Source organism: Gavialis gangeticus, unplaced genomic scaffold, assembly GCF_001723915.1.
Source record: "Gavialis gangeticus isolate Ggan-Ray unplaced genomic scaffold, GavGan_comp1, whole genome shotgun sequence".
NCBI lineage: Eukaryota > Metazoa > Chordata > Crocodylia > Gavialidae > Gavialis > Gavialis gangeticus.
The window spans coordinates 67872247-67889790 of record NW_017729022.1 but is presented as its reverse complement, the minus strand read 5'-3'; the positions used below and the strand labels follow the sequence as shown (position 1 = coordinate 67889790).

General features: G+C 40.7%; 1 protein-coding gene across 1 annotated transcript in view; it reads left to right on the top strand.

Moving 5' to 3' along the window:
• BTBD11 (BTB domain containing 11) overlaps positions 1-16355 on the top strand; it is a 356390-nt gene extending 340035 nt beyond the window's left edge. The window contains exons 13-18 of the mRNA XM_019515813.1: positions 1041-1146; positions 1884-1986; positions 7205-7286; positions 8670-8738; positions 11878-11991; positions 15203-16355. Of these exons, the coding sequence (XP_019371358.1) occupies positions 1041-1146; positions 1884-1986; positions 7205-7286; positions 8670-8738; positions 11878-11991; positions 15203-15412 (684 nt within the window). The 3' untranslated portion in view covers positions 15413-16355. The remainder of the gene's footprint in view (positions 1-1040; positions 1147-1883; positions 1987-7204; positions 7287-8669; positions 8739-11877; positions 11992-15202) is intronic.
• Positions 16356-17544: the final 1189 nt, after the last annotated feature.

Below are 17544 nucleotides of genomic sequence, written 5' to 3'. Positions count from 1 at the left end.
AGTGATTGACTGTTTAGGACTCAGTAGGACTGAGTACTGGCTAGGGTGTGCTTGAGACTTAAAGGTTTGCTTTGTTTTATGCCTCATACAGATATTTTTAAAAGAAATTCCCCTCATGTTTTCTGTGATGGTTTTTTCTGTGTATGTACCTGGCTATGACCAGGGTCCTCTTTCCAGTCATCTTGAAGCATCTCACAATCAGTGAAGGATTTATTATCACAATTTATCTGTGAGACAAGGAATTATTATTATTATTATCCACATTTTACAGATGGGAATAGAGGCACAGAAAGGTTAGGGACAAAATTCTCTGTAGGTATTGGTAGTTCCTGTGGAGTTTTGTAGCTCCATTGACTTCTTTGGAGCATCTCCTTTCTTCATCAGTATGGATTTGTGGTAAATTTTTCAAAACGTTTAAATCTTGTCTTCAAAGTATGTACGAGCTAGAGCCCCATTGGCTTTCAATGAGATTTAATTTCCAAAGTAACTTGGGTGCTTCTGAAAATGTTCCCGTAAAAGACTTGACAAGTTCACACAGGAAACCCGGGACAGAGCCAAGAACTGCACCCAGCCCTCCTAAGATTCAGTCTAGTATCTTAATTGTTGGCTCATACACCCTGATTTCCAGAAATAACACCAAGCAGTAAACAGCAGTAAACCACCTAGATTTAAATAGGGATTACATGACATAATATATAATAGCTAACACTTTACAAAACAGGGCCCGCTCATAGGACACTCTTTTTAGAATAGAGCAGATATGTTTTATATCTCAGATATAAAATATATATTTAAATATATTCTTTTTAGAATAGTGAAGATATGTTTTATATATATGTATTTATATAATAGCTTTGGTTTTCGTAAAAGTAGAAAGAAAACATGTTAAGGAATTGTATGTATGTGTGTGTATATGTGATATTACATATGGATTATATCACATTCTAACCAGGCAACTCTTGGGAATGATTTGAGCTTATACCTATCAATGCACAAGCTTATGCTTGTTTCTCTGGTTGTTGTTTTTTTTGTTTGTTTAGAATGAAGTGATAAGCCAGCAGCTGTCTGTCATTTTCACTCATTGCTATGGACCCTACCCTATTCCAAAGCTTGTTGAAATCAAACGGAAGCAGACCTCTCGTTTAGGTAAGCTTTAGGTGAATTATCAGCCAGAGTGTTCTCAGCAGACAGTCTGAGAAGGAGGAGAGAGCAAAAGAAAGGAAAGAGGAAAAATGTTCGTTCTGTCATCTTACCACAGTCTAATCTGTGGTGCAAAGATGCTGGCTTCAGAAATGAGATTCCTGTTTGAGTGCTCTGGGGACACAGGACAGAACAAACATAACTGTAAACTGAAGAATTAATCAAAAGTTACGGAGGCCACTCTCAATATATGGGCAATTTTTTGCTCGTCTATAACTGGTAGAAGTCCTTGGTGTGTAGAATTGGCCCTTTAGGTATACCCCTTACTCTTGGGTCTTAGTCTTGTATCTGCTCAGACCTTTGTGCACTGCCAGACTTATATAACAAGGCTATGTTGTGTTTTCTTAGATACAGCAAGCAACTGCTATAGAAGAAGAACTAGGACTAGTGAGCCAACAGCATTCACCCCCTCATCTTGAATGAACTCCTTGTGATGGACGGCTGTTATCTTACAAAAGATCCAAAAAAATTTCAAAGCTTTTAAATTTACTTTGTATAAGTTCTGTTAGAATATCTATATATGTTCTATCTCAGGCTAGTCAAAATAGCTTCATAGGCTTTTCTAGGTAAAAAGAGCATCCCCTTAAGCCTTTGCCTTTTCTCACCAAAACAGGAAAAGAGTTTTTAGACAGGTCAGCTGTTCCCAACTAAAGATTTTCTTTTATCTCCTTTTCTGATTCCAGACCCTCACTTTCTTAATAATAAAGAGATGTCGGATGTCACATTCCTGGTGGAAGGAAGACCTTTTTATGCACATAGAGTATTACTATTTACTGCATCCCCAAGGTAAATATACACATGTATGCTTCTTAAGAATGGATAATTAGTTTGATCTTTGCTTTTACTGTGGCGATTTGTTAGGACTAACAATGCAGGTGAAGCCTCCATGTTTCATGTTTTTCCTAGAAGGTAACTTTCTGACAACATTACTTTGCTAGATGTATAAAAGGGGTTCCCAAAGTTTTTATGCCATGGCCTGGCAAACCACGGCCCAGAAGTGGCCACGGCCCAGTAATCACAGCCGACTGCAACTGTAATTTCCAGCCAGAAGACAGGTAAGGATACCCTCACCCCCTGGCTGGGGGGTGGGCCAAACCCTGTGCTGCTGTAGGCCCTGTGGAAGGAGCCGTGGCTTCTCTGCCCAGCTCTGGGGGGCCATGGTTTGCCGGTCTGTGGCCGCTTCCCGTCTGGCAGCTGACCGTGCTGCAAACCAGCAGCCAGGCCGCCACAGCCCAGCACCAGACCATGGCCCAGGGATTGAGAACCCCTGTTGTATAGGATATTTCACAAATGAAGGGCTGTAGGCTGCATACGTGCAGACTGTTCCACTGTGCAGATCACCACTGACTTTGCTTCACCTGGCGACAGGAGTCCACCTACATGAACCTCATTTCCTGTTTGAGGCTTTAGTCCTGGATGACACATTCCATTTATGCTCAGGTTCCATGAATTTGAATGGCTAAACCCTGCTTTGCAGCTTGCCTATGTGCATTATATTTAATAGAAACAAGCTTCCATTGCACAACCCACTGAGAGGGTTTATATTTTTTTTTAATAGAATTGTATATCTAAAACAACAGGCCACATTACATCCAAAGGCATCCCCCATTCCAAAGCCTGGGATTCGAAGCACAAGGCCTATAAAAGCCTTAAGCAAGACTTCCTTCTTACCGCATTCACACAAGCATTTATCAGTTCAATTAATGGCATTGTCAAACTGATTAGCTAGGCAAGGGTGAGTTTTGCCCAAGCACTCTTACTTCAGTAGCTTATGTCTGTTTAATGCACACTGATAAAAGCACAGGTTTACTCTAAATCAGGAAAGCCAACTGATAGAAGTGCGTCCACAAAGGAGTTTGCATTGATCTAACTAAACTTTTTTTTTAGTTAAACTTATAGAAGTTCTGTGTATGGGCAAGACCACCCATCAGAAACTACTTGTCTTAATAAATAAACTGGGCTTTGCACTGCATGCAGAAGGTCTAGCAAACCGTCAGAAGGGAATTCCAGAATGATGGCCTCTGACAGTGCTCTGCCCACTTACTCCTGTGTTCAGATCTCACGAATGTGAACAGAAGTGGCTCATGTATTCAGGATGGTGCATAGGGAGGGAAGATACCTACTCTTGGATATCCAAGATCTAGCCCCATTTGTCCTACCTTGCAAGGAATTGCATGATAGAGGCTGCTTGGTGAACAAGAAGAAACTATTAGGAAACAAGATAAAGGGGGAGGGAAGAGATAAAGATGAAGAAAGAAGGCGGGGGGAGGGCAGTAACCGATGACATCACCCAGTTAGCGCCAGCTGCCTGAACATGCAGTCCCTGTGGTTGTACCTTGCACTGAAATTGATGGGAATGTTGCCCTAGTGAAGACTACAGAGTAGGGATTTCTCCATGAATGACTAACATAAAGTATTTCCGGCAAACCTGGGTGTCTGGAACATAACATTAGTCAACAAATCATGGGTCAAATGATTGCAATGGAATGTGTGGAGGTACAGAGAACAAGAGCTTACAATGTGGTGTATATACAGCGCCTTTGAGTAATGTTGTTTATATATAGCATCAGTTTCTAGTGAATACCGAACTCTGGGAATTATCCCTTGCACTATTTGCTGTTGATCTGTGTTAAAGATGTAACAACTAGGAATGTCATCCATTTGTTAACTAGGGCTGTGTGAAGCTTTGGGTCCTGATTTGATTCAGAGGAGATTTGGCTTGATTCAGCGGCTGGATCTCTAAATCCAAATCAAATCAGGAGACCAATAAAAAGGTCTGAATGGATTTAAAACTCTCTGAATTGATTTGGAAAAGATTCGGAGAGCTTCAGAGATTCAGGCAGCCCCTGCTCACTGCAGCAGGAAGCTGGACCTGGACTCCATGCTGGAGTTATACATCTAAGAACTTATGGTTTCAGGCCGCCTGGAGAGGTGGGCTGCAACAGATCTCCTTTGCTGCAACTTAAGTCCCTTACTTTTTGTCCTAACTGCCATGGGTGTGGATTAGCATTCACTGTCTTCTCCTCTACAGCAATTTTTTATCTATTTGAAGACTGTTATCATGTCTCCCCTTGTTCTTCTTTTTCTCTAAACTTAACAAACCCAGTTATTCCAGTCTCTCCTCATAGGTCCTGCCTTCTAGACCTCTGATCATTTTTATTGCTTTCCAGTTAGTTTGCGTCTTTCTTGAAGCATGGTAGTCAAAACTCACATAGTAATCCAGTAGAAGTCTTTCCACAGCTGAGAAGAGTAAAAGTATCACTCCTGGGTATAATACATTGCTGGATGATGTTTACTTTTATTGTAGCAACCTGACATTTTTGCCATATATTCTATTGGTGATCTTCTTTGAACTCCTGATTCCCCTGTGCAGAACTGCTGCCTCACCAGGCATTCTCCATTTTGCAGTTGTGTAGCTGATGATTTCTGTTTAAGTGTTGTAGTACTTTGCCTTTACCCTTATTGAATTGTATCTGATTTATTTCAGAGCATTTCTTCAATTTGTCAAGATAGTTTTGAATTCTAATCCTGTCCTCCAGGTCTCTAACAACCCATCCCAGTATAGTATCAGTTGCAGATTTCATAAGGATACTTTCTGCTACAGTGTCAGTATTGAATAGTAGTAGACATAGGACAGACCCCTGTAGGACCCCACTTGGTAAATCCTTCCAGCCTGGGAGTGAGCGGTTCATTACTGCTCTTTAAGTACAGCTTTCTAGTTATGTCAGTGCCTTATAGTAGTTTCACCTAGTCGTCTTTTTTTTAGTTTGCTGTGTGAGATAGTGTCAGAAACCTTACTAAAACCATTCTCTATCATGTCTGTTACCTCATTCTTTTCATAAGGCCTGGTCATAAGGAAGTTAGGTTGACTTGACATTACTAGTTTTTGACATACCTACATTGGCTTTTAGGCTTCTTCTACACATTACATTTATGCTGCAATTAATGTGTTAATCATGGTATAAATGGGCAGGATGTTACATGTGCACCCAATTTAAGGGCTACAGCAGCAACTACCAATAGTGTGATGGGGATCTGATCCCCAAATTGTGCCTCGTACCATGCACATGTGGCATGGTAGGAGGCTTGATTGTTGAGATCTAGGGATCAGATCCCATTGCACCATGAAATGAATGTATGCCAGGAGCGTCATTCTCACCTACGTCCTTACAAATAGATCATTTAAATATTTGTACCAGTATCTTTTCAGGACCTGAAGTTACGATGACTAGTCCATAATTCCTGAAGTCCTCCTTTGTAAAGATAGGCATTATTTGCCAAGCTTCCAGAACCTTACCTGTCCTTCATGAATTCTCAGAGAGAATCACTAACAGCTCTAGGATTGCTTCAGCCAGTTCCCTAGTTGCTCCAGGGTGATTTCATCAGGTCCAGCCAATCTGAAGACATCTCACTTATCTAAAGGAACTGCTGCTGCCACAGCTATTTCAGCAGAGCCCCACAGTGGAGACAAATTGTATGGCAGTGGAAGGGTGTTTTTTTTTCTGCTGGCTTCACTAGACCACATCTCCAAAAGACAGAAGTCAAGCCAGTGGAATCCCTCCTCTTTCAGTATAGTCGGATCCAGGTGGGGAAAGGGGGAGGGTTACTGACATAGCTTTTCTGACACATCTTTGTAGTGTAGATTAAGCACAGACAGCCTGTAACTCAGTGATTCTCAATCAGAGTGCCACAGCACCCTTGGGTGCCTTGAGATCCTTTCGGGCGGGGGGGGAGGGGGGACACAGAATGCCACAAAATGTTAGTGCTGTTAGGTGTGCAAACATGATTCACAAGATACACCCAGAGATTTCTGATAGGAATCCAGAGTGGTAAAGCCATTTTGTCCTGTTGTGGTCTTTCTGAGTTCTTTGCAACAGAAGAATAGCTCTATTATTTTTCTGTAATCAAAAATCAAATGAAAACTAACAGCTGACATTTTCCAGGGGACCTTGAGTCTGAAAAGGTTGAGAGCCACTACTCTAACCTGTTTTTCCCTATTCCAGTCTGACTGCTTTTCTCTTTGCTATTGATACTGTGTCAGCCCTCTGATCATAGTTAAACTTTTTAGTGAAGACTGAAGCCGAAAAAGTCATTAAGCAGTTCAGCCTTCTTGCTGTCATTTGTCATCGGCTTTCTCTCTCCAAAGATTAGTAGGTGACCTCCTTGATCTTCCTCTTACTACTAGTGTACTTGAGGAATTTTCTATTCTTACCTTCCAGCCCCTTCCTAGTTGCATCGCATTGTGCCTTGGTCTTTCTCTTTTTGCCCCTGCATGCTAGTGCTATTCTATCACATTCATCTTACTAATTTGACTTAGTTTCCACTTTTTGCACATTTCCTTCTTGAGGTTCAGGTCATTGAGATGCTTGGGATTTAGCCATGTTCATCTTTTAATTGAATTTAATATACATATAATCATTCTGAGATCAATAAAATACCCAGTTCTCCCCTCATCCCCAAACAATTGTATTAAATCTACATAAAAGTGTTAAATATCTTTGTGAAGGATTTTTAATTGACTTGTTTAGCATTTTGTTCTGAGCAATTTTGCAAAACAGCAAAATGAAATGGGCAAAAATGCACATTGGTTTTCATCTAAAAAGGAAATGTTAAATAAGTTAAATGTAGCCGATTTTACTAAAAAAATGGTATTCTTCAAGCAAAGAAACATTAAGATTCAGATTCTGTAATGAGGTTCAAGTGGTTACAGAAGCTATATATTGTCTAGATAGAGTTTTCATAAAATTAGATATGTGCTCCAGAAATGTAGAATGAAGTTTCCTAAAAAATGAAATTTACTCATTTAAATGTTAATATTGTTACATTCTTCTAAACTACAGTAAGTGCAAGCCTTTGCATTTGTCAGTGCACAAATCCCACTAAGCTTCTCTGCATTTTAATGTACTATTTTTGCAATAATTGATGGAAGCTTCCTTTCCACTTTGCTGTATTTTATCGCAAATATAATTGGATTAGTATTTCAATCTTGCTTGTTTTTATTTAGGTTTAAAGCACTGCTGTCTAGCAAGCCCCCAGCTGATAGCACTTGTATTGAGATCAACTATGTGAAGTACCCCATATTTCAGGTAAAGTCAGTGCTTGCATAGCAGCTAAGTGAAATGTGCAATACAATTTGTACATATACCCAACAAAACATAATGCAGTTACATTCAGTGAATGCCATACCTTAGAGCAATGGTTTCATGGGCAAGGCCTTGACTCTATAAGCTAATCTGCATTGTGTTATTGATTAAACCCAAATAGCGTGTGAAGAGCTATAGTGAGCTCTATGAATATTACTTCCCTAGTCTTTGAAGTCAGAGCAGTGCATTGTAGCTGAATAAATGCACAGTAGTGTGTCAGAAGGAGGGTGGAGGTACAAAAATAGCTGCTGCACGGGTGGCCCAGCCATCACCAGGAGCTCAGCAACTGATGCCGTCCCATGCTCTGCCACTGCCCAGATTTCTCAAGCATCTAGTTACGCCTCTGCATTTGCATGGGCTTTTAGAGTCCTTTCTCTGTTGTTGCTATTTCTGTATTGAATGCACAGGTTTGGAAGGATATTAAGTCCTTTCCTAGCAATGCTGTTTAATTAAACTTTCTAATGCCTTCCACAAAAACGTAGACCTAAACCTACCTCCTTTGCAGATTGCATTAGATGCACCCAGCCAAAGAACATTCATTTTACCCAGAGCAAATACAGTTCCATTTCTTGATTGTTCGAGCCTCAGAGATTCCTCAGTGCAACTTACAGCTGCCTGTAATAACATTTAGGTTTATTGGAATTTCACTGAAGGGAAATCTTACTTGGCCCATATTGCAATGCAGTCTCAGCAGTCCCTTCTCACCAGCCATGCATGGCAACAGAATAGCATAGAAGAGGAGAAGATATGGTTACCCATAAAGAGAAGGATTCAAGAAGCAGCCATTCCACTGTGGCATGTACTGTTGGATAGATGGTGTAAAAGGGGACTCGTAAAAGACCTGGCAATTCATAATGAAAGCACCAGGTTTGATTTCCCCCACAAGCTACTTGGACCTCACTGGAGAGTCACAGCAGTGCAGCGGATGGGGCCTAGGACGAGAAAGCATGCCACCTGTGAAGAGGAGGCTTTAGAATGGGCAGAGGCAGAGAAAGGATTCTTGCATGACCTTAAATTTTTCCTCTTTTGGCCAAGCTTACTTGTGAATCTGTGGCCCTAGAGGTGGTTTGCAGATCTCACTTGCTTCTTCCCTTTTTACCTGTGCCCTGATATACTCCTGAAGCATCCTGCTTCTTCGTTATGTCCCCTTCCCTTTTTTCATGTGTTCTTACCCAAGGGGGGCTCCAAGCACTTCATCCTTTTCCATTAATGACAGTGACCTCTAAAGCAGAGGCCGTCAGGGTAGTGAAAGTCATGCATCTGTAATATGTCTGTGTCACCCTGGTGTGCTTTCTGTAAGCTAAAAATCTCTCTGTTTTGTTGCAGCTGGTTATGCAGTATCTTTATTATGGAGGTGCAGAGTCGCTTCTGATTAAAAATAATGAAATAATGGAGGTAAGAAATATTTCACTCCATTCCACAGGATGCTAGCATAAATGAGCTCTGAACCATTTGTAGGAATGCACGTGGGAATGGTTTCAAATGGGCATTGGCAAACAGCAAAGAACTGTGGTGACAGTTTTTACGAGGTCATTTAGTTCTCCCAGGGCATAGTCTGGCATCTGCCTGCACTATTTTGGGAGGGGGATCACAATCTCTTTTCATCTCTGCTACCATCTGACCCTGTCTCTGTACCCCTTACACTTCCTTCCCAGACTGTAGTTGATACCAGTTGACACAATAGCACCCCAGGTGACAGCCTCCACACCCATTCAATTAAATGAAAGCAGGATTTATTTGACACCAGGGTGCAGAGAAAAAAAGAGAAAAATCACAAAGCAAAACATAATTTGAACTAAAAGGATGCAGGGTGGTAGCTATTAAAATCATGGATAGTTGGTTACAATCCTAGTGCACATCTTGCATGTAAGTTGGCACCAGATGATATTGTTATATTACACTGTCACCACACTGTTCCTACATGGGACATCCATGCAAGGAAAGTGACAGCAACTGTGTCATGCCTGCAGGATATGACTGACCAGTCGGAGTCTGTTTCAGTAGGTACAGTAATATTTAAAATAATCCTGTAGAGAAGGTCTGGTGCGGGTCTGTTTGTGGAACCAGACAGATCTGTAATCAGTCCTCACAAGTTTGTTTGTGCAGGTTTAATTAGGCTCAGTGAAATCAACTTTTTTATTCTTAATAAATCGTTTGTTGATTTTCCAGTTCACTCATGGAATTTTGGCAAAGAAGGCTCTAAACCTAAACCCTTTCTATAAAAAAAAGTTCTCAACCTAGATAGTATCACATCAGTATAGACAGAGGCTGCAAACACATGACACAATTAGTACAGAGTAGTTTGCCCTGGATTTTGCTGTATAGTAAATTTACATAGTAGTAAGGAACTGAGATACAAACAGCTCCCATGGACTGGCTGCCAGCAGTAGGTCTAGCCTGGTGAAATTAACTTGGAGAGAAAAGACCACTTGTACACCACTAGCATATGTACTCGTTTCCTTAAGGGCAACTTTATCCTGGAGTGGAGTGACATACGCTGGTGTAAGGTTGCGCATCATGTGTTTGCTCTACTTCAGCGATGGAGTAAAGTCAGTTTACTCTGTATTAAATGTATTGTGTGTCCCCACCCATAGATCTATTTTCTCGTATTTGTTTATTAGATGTATATACTGCCCTCCATTGAAGAGACTCAGGGCAGCTCACAATAAAAATAAGATAAATCATAAAGACAGATAAAATATTAAAGTACAATGTATAATCATCTGGATCACTAAAAATGCATCGTAGACCTCTGCGTGAGTGGGTGTGTGTATAATAAGCTCCCCAGCAACTGATTGTGTGAGTAGGTGCAAAACAGTTGTTCAGATGTGTAAGGGTATGCATCCACTCAGCATTGCCTCCTCTGATGTCATTCCCATTGCCTTGACTGTCTCTGAATTGGGCAAAAAGGAAGGGGTTGCATATCACTGTAAGAACAATATAGCTCAGTGGCTGGTGACCTATTCAGGCTGTGGGCTGGAATGATCCAGCTCAGGTCAGAGGTGAGCAGGCACTAGGATCTGACCCATGTCATTGCTTCTCCCAATGGCTGCATAGAAGCCCCTGCTGCCGAAGGCCCCCTCCCGCACCCTCCTACCATCCAAATGACATCAAAGCCCCATATCTGTAGGCCAGATCTGGCTTCCAGGCCATAGGTTGGTGACCCCTGATACACATAGCTGATTAAGAGGGGAGTCTTAACCCCTCAAGATTCCTATGGTTTAAGAGCCCTTGTAATCTTCCCTGAGATACTGTGGCAGCTGGACTAAGATTTGGCTTGAGTTTTCTAAATTACATTGAGCTACTTACTTTATTCCAAATATGAGAAAAGAAGTACCAGAAATACTAATCAGAAATCTTTCCTGCAGTTCATAATTGGGGCCAGCTGGCTGTCATCACATGGCCACTGCGGATTTCCAGAATTTGGGTTTATTTCTGGGTTTAGAACAGCATTTGAAGTAAATGGATGGGATAAGCCAGAACAGCAGGCTAACAGCTTTCTCCCCACCAACAACCCTACTTACCAGCCTGAGAGCACTGCTGGGTTTCACTGAAAGGCTCTTTTGTCTGATGTCCCCAGCATGCTGTGGTGCTAAGGGTTATATAAATGCCTAAAGATAGATAGAGCACCCAGCTCAACTCTCTTATCTGTGTACTGCTGAGAACAGCATGCGGAGCACTGAAGAACACTTGCCTACTTCTAAGCCAGCGAAGAGAGGCAGGAAGAACTTGCAGCAGAACAAGAAAAATGGTGATGAATAGGGGCTCAGCCAGAAAAGAAGGAAAAGAGAGAGCAAGTGAAATCCTGCCCCCCGTGAAGTCAGTAGAAAAATTCCTGTTAACTTCAACAAAGTCAGGATTTCACACAGAAGATCTTAAGGTTTCTCTCCAGCCACCAAAGACAGTGAGAAGAATTCTGCTTTCACCCTCTGACAGCTGAGAGAACAGTTTAATGCTCTGGAAGTTTCATAAATATATCAAGCAGATAGGGCTATGATGATGATCTTATTTCCTGCATAACCCAGGCCATTGCATCTCCTCCAGCAGTTCCTATATGAAGCCCTTGTGTACTCTTTGATGTGTTGTGTCCAGTAGGGTTGAACTCAGATCATTTCCTTCAGGCACATGGCTTTTCGGGTTCTTCCAGTGAGAAATGCCTTTCTGAAGTGGCCACAGGCTCTCATAGGTGCTGCTTCCGTTATAGCACACAGAGATCTGATGAGTTTACACACTGTTGGTTCCCTCCATCCCCTTCCCCCTCCCCACATCTGAGTCTGAAAGTTCCTTTCTACTCATCATCTGCTTATGGGTGCTCACAATAGCTTGATCGGATGTGTTACCTTCCCTTTATAGTGGTGCAAAAGACTAAATCAGCTCAAAAAGCCATCTTATTGCGACTTACCTGACAAAAAATTGGGTCAAACCTTATTAGAGGACAGTGGAAAAAAACCTAACAAAGTACTAATGTAATGCAAGGTAACATTTAGAACTATTCTGCTCAGCACTTCTGATCATTTTTTTTTCTGCTCTTTAGCTTCTCTCTGCTGCCAAATTTTTCCAGCTTGAAGCTTTACAGCGACACTGTGAAATCATCTGTGCAAAAAGTATCAATACGGAAAACTGCGTGGATATTTATAATCATGCCAAGGTAAAAATAATTGTCTATGTGTGCACATGCAAGTGTGTGACTATTTGCATCCACCATGTATGCAAGGTGGTAGCCTTGTGACAAGCAGTGATTGATATATTGTGCTCTTATGCAAGTTATCATGCATCTATAGCCCTCTACGCCTGTCACCTGTCCCTCTGGGACTTACTGTAATATTCCGAAGTCCTACGCCATTTAAAACAGCTGCTTTTAAAGAAATCAGCTTAAACAACTAATGGAACTTCCCTCCTTTGCCCCTCTGAAGGGGATTTTCCCACAACAATTCCCCTTGCCTGAGACCCCACAAGGAATGGTACTCGGTCTTACTAAGTCACAATTTTTCTATAATGAAAAATGTCACTCTGCAAAAAGTGCAGTGTCTTGTGGCCTTGCCAGGATAGTAATGAGAACTTTACACCATCAGAGAAAAGAGTCTCCACCTTCCCAATGGAATCCAGTATTTACAGTCCTGCAAGGGGGTGGTCGGGGGCTGAGTAATCTGACTTTAAAATCTCAAAAGCCTGTTTCAGGTCATTTCTGGAGGTGTTTTGCATCAGTTAGTTTTAATTATTTTCTCTCCCCTTGAGTTGGACTCACATTTGCAGGCAGAGGAATAAAAATATATTCCCAATAAATATTTTAGAAGCATTCCTAAAATTATTTCTCTATAAATAATATGACTCATACAAAAGCTTTAATGATATGGTGTGCAAGAGGTTTGGGCACCACTTGTTTGAGGTAATCTGTAGGTTATTTTACCTCCTCATGATCAAATCTTTATTCCCCACCCTAAAGAATTTTGCGTGCATATAGAAACCCCATTGTGTTGTATTGGTGTGCTTATGTGTGCTGCCAGTGCTGGCAAAGGGGAAAAAATAATTCCTGAAAATGAGCTGCATATGAAGGGTAGTTATAGGTCTGCCTGTCAGAGGGAAAAATAATCTACAGTATCCCAATGAAGAGAAATGCTATACCCTTTGAAAGCTACTTTTTAATTTAATTTTAGCAAAGCCATTTCTGAATCTATCAATGTTTTTGTACCTAATTAAATGAATAGTTCAACTTTTAATTTCAGCTCTTGTGCTTTTTTTCTTTGCACCAGGAGGTAATCCAGACCAGGCTTTTTATTTATATAGTCCCTAGTTCAGCAAAGCACTTGAGCATGTGTTCATCTTTAAGCCTGTGTAGAGCCCCACTAAAGCCAAACTTAGGGCAGTGCTTACATGGCTTGAAGAATCTTGGTTCATTCCTGTGGACCTGATCCTGAAAGGCCTCCTTTCAGGGAGCTGCCTTGGCATCAGTAGAAGTTGTGTATGTAGCAGGCTAATGAGACCAAGGGTATGTCTACAACATGAACTTTAGTATCGTAGAGACACCTGAGGTCTAAGCTTAGGTCTCACAAGCAGTCTAGCCACAGCAGCACAGAATTCTGTATGAGAAGCCCTTCCCTTTTTTAACATCTATTCATTATCATGTGTAAATGAGGAAACTTGCTCACACGTCACTTTTTTTCAATTCTGCTCAGAATGTAGGTCATTTAGTTAAGCCTCCATTTCTTCATCAGTTTGTATTATTATTATATAATTTAGTAGTATGGGGTGTGTGTGTGTACACACACACATATATATAAATAAAATATTACAGCACACAAGTTAACTGTTTGGCATGGAATAATATTATATTCTGGTTAGTAAGCTCATCTAGATCATTTCTGAGGATTCTCCATCCCAATGCCTGAAAAGACCTAGGGAAGACACAGTCCTCTGAATAGTACAGCTCTCAAGTTCCCATTTTCACTCAAGGTCTTCATAGCTGTGTGCCCTTCCAGACAAAGACACTGAGTTGACAAATTGCATTGGTGACATTGAATGGTTAGATCCTAATGCATACCAGTCGTGGTTTGCTTACAAGAGGTGAACTTCTGTTGAAGTCCATAGGGGTTTTGGGTAGATGCATCATGATACTCAGCATTTATCCAACACATGAGCTGGGTCTAAGATGAACAAATAGAAAGAAAAGAAAAATATAGAATCTCTCCAGTGGAAAGGATGTGGAAAGAAAATGCAATAAGTAGTAAAGAAGAATGGAGTAAAAGTCTTAAGAGAACAATATAAATCGACAACGCAGTCATGATCTCGCTGTCAGGTCCACAGTTGGTATCAGTTAGCAGAGCCCCACTAAGCGCAGTGGCACTACTTCAGTTTACACCAGCTGAAGACCTAATTGTTGAAACCCCAAAGGATGCTTTCTCACAGGAAGCCTCCTTGTCTGCACTGACCTGCCTGCATCCACTCCCCCACCTTGGTAAGAGTCACAATTCAGAGCCGCTGCAGATGATATCAGAATAGCAGTAAGATAAGACCACCAATTTGGCTTGGCAGATGTGCCAAAAAGAAGGAAGCTCTGAGGGGGAATGTCAGGAAAACACATCCAGTCCTCTGGCTCACCTGGGCCTCCAGGCTGCACCTCTGCAGCCATGTCCAGAGTTTCCCATTTGCTCCCAAGGTTCAGACCCAGCAAGAATTTGGGTGGGTGCATGGAGCACTGCTCTGTATGCTTTGCACGACTCATTGAGATTTTGATCCTGCAGCAGAATACTCAGGGGGCAGCCACTGCATAAACTCTTCCATTTACTCATTACCTCTGATGGAGCAGTTGCTAATTCAGATTATCTGTTGAATCACTGAGGGCTTTCTCAGGCACTGAATTGTCCTTATGTGTTACAGAGCTGGGGTATGTGGATTGTGAAGAAAGCATAGTTAGCCCAGAAGTAGCATACTCACTGTGCAACATAGGAAATATTTTTCATCTGGAGTTGCTTCACCCCAAGCGTATGAGTGTGTTTAAAGTCTAACTCCTGATGATGGGGTTCTCAAGTCAGATGTACCCTATTTGGCAGCAGTGCAGAGAGACTGTACTTGCTTCCAAAATGTACAGGTCCCATTTATTTCCATTGGACCAGTGCTTCAGCCTTGAAATTTTGTCTCCAAAGGAACCAAGATCTATGACCTGGTATGTAGCCTATCTGTCCTTTGAACCAAGGAGTGTGAAGTATCACTTGACCCACACGTATGGCAGTATGTGTCAGCACACTGTCTGAAAGACCTAGCCAGTATGTTTACCTGCATACAGCTTGTAATCCTCTAATGCACAGTTAACTAACTCGTTTGTATCAGAGTAGTTATCTTTCTCTAATCTCCACTTTTTGTAGTTTCTTGGAGTCACAGAACTATCTTCCTATTGTGAAGGCTACTTTCTAAAAAATATGATGGTCCTCATTGAAAACGAAGCTTTCAAACAGCTGTTGTATGACAAGAATGGAGAAACATCTGGTCAAAATGTACTACAAGACTTGCAGAGGACGTTGGCAACAAGGATTCAGTCGATTCATTTGTCTTCTTCAAAGGGCTCCATTGTATAAAGTTCAGGAAGGAGATAACACTCAGAAAAGACCCTGCAAGTTAAGTCTCCTGTTGCAGTTCCTTAAATGTAAATGAAAAATACCAGTTTACATTGGAATACTTTTTGTTGGCCAAAGATGCTGCTTTTAGGCTGCAGCCTCACTTGGAAGTGGGAAAATGGTATATAAGGCTCCCACATATTTTTGAGTAACAAGGATATAACACTTTTCCATGAATTGCTGTTATGTTCAAGTCGGAACACAAAAGTGTGATCACGGAGCTAATGCCAACAAAAGCCAGAACACACACCGCTGAACAGCAGAAGCTTCTGCCCAAGCAACGATGCCATGGAACACTTAAACTGACCAGTCAGTCATTTAAGGTTATTTTGTTCCACAGGGTTATACGTCTAAGAACTGTGTTGTATCTATCCCAAAGCCCATTATATTGTGCATTTAAGAAATGTAAGATCTGTTACTTGCTGTTTAGCTAGGGTCGAGTGTGTTAGAGAGTTGGTAAGACTGTTATAACTGAGGAAATATACTGGCAAATTTTTAGGGGTGGGAACTTTTTAAAATTGTTCATAAAAATGGGGTGGCCTTGTAGATTAAAATCTATTTCTTAAGCTTAAACTTTTCATTTTCAACAGAGTTGTGTTTGAGAATCTATGTAACATGTTTTGTTTTTCAATGGTAAAATGTACACTGTATAAACATATATATGACCAGGTTTTACTTGTATTCTTTCCTAACATGGTATAATCTTGCCTAAATGGCTATGGTTACACCAAAGAGGTACATTACCGAGATATTTCTAATACAGTAGTATTAGAGGGAAAAAACTGCATGCTAATTGTGATTTGGGATTAAAAACAACAACAAACTCAACACGCATTTGCATGGTAACTGTACCTGTGAAATGTTACGTTTGTGCTTCGTTTTTGCCAAGACAAATTCAATGTTACTTCTTGTCAAACTCCATTTGTGAACTCAGCATTTTTGCATTCTCTTTTCTTGGTGCAAAACGTATGGAGAGAACTCCCCAGAGACACTTTGGAAGATGATGATTTCTGTGTGTTACATGGAAGAGTTAATACCAGACTCTTACTCTAGTAATACGTGGATACTTTGCTAGTGTCCAGAGATTGTGAAAAGTTAGGGTTTTTTTAATTGTTATTAAATATGTACTATAGAATGATTTTTCATTGTATCTTAAGAATGTATAGGTTACCTATAAAGGAGGTGTTTTGTGTCAGGGCTCAATTTATTTTGCAGCATATTGTTAGCAAAAGAAACCTGTCAAGTGCCACAATATTCCTGACACTTTGTATTTGAATGATTCCTTTCATTAATTGATTGATCCAAAGCATAGTAAAGAACAGGAGAAAGTTGCTATCTTTTCTGTGGCAAAATTACATTAATGTATTTATTTTTTAGCATGGCTTTTTAAATTGTGCCCAGGTCAGAGATTTTTAAAAGCTTTAATTTGACAATGCATGGTAACTCCTTGGTCTTTTGTTAGAGTACTTCTGTCCGGTGCTATTTCACGTTTATAGCTTTTGGAATGATCAAAAAATATAGTTTTCACATTAATTATCAACATGGTAGGAAGCAGTTTTATTATACTGATCTGCAATTCCTCCTGTATGCTTGATCATTTTAAAGCCTATACAGTATCTGCAGCAAATTACAAAATTGCCTAAATGTCCATTAATGTCACAGAGACACAGCATGTCAACCTAGCAATCAATTATTAGACCATTTTTTTCTTCATAGTATATGTCATAAGATGTTGCCTGGAACATTTAACTAATGGCAACTTACTTTTCTGTGAATGTTGCAATACTAGAGAAGCAAGAACTTGATCAATGTGATTGTAACTCTAGGGGGTGTTTATTATAGTTTGGTGTGCTTCCTTGGCCATAGAAACCCATTTTTCCATGTTGGTAACAATCTAAATAATACGAAAAAACCTTGACAGCCAGCTTAAGGCTTTAATATTGCAAAAGCTCTCTAATTTCATCTAGTAATCAGTTTGCTTAACTTCTACCCATAGATGCACATAGAGAAGTCAAGTTACATGGAAGAGCTTCATGCATGTGACAGGATTTAGCTCTCTGGGAAATAAAAGCACAGGTTTAAGTTTAGCTAGC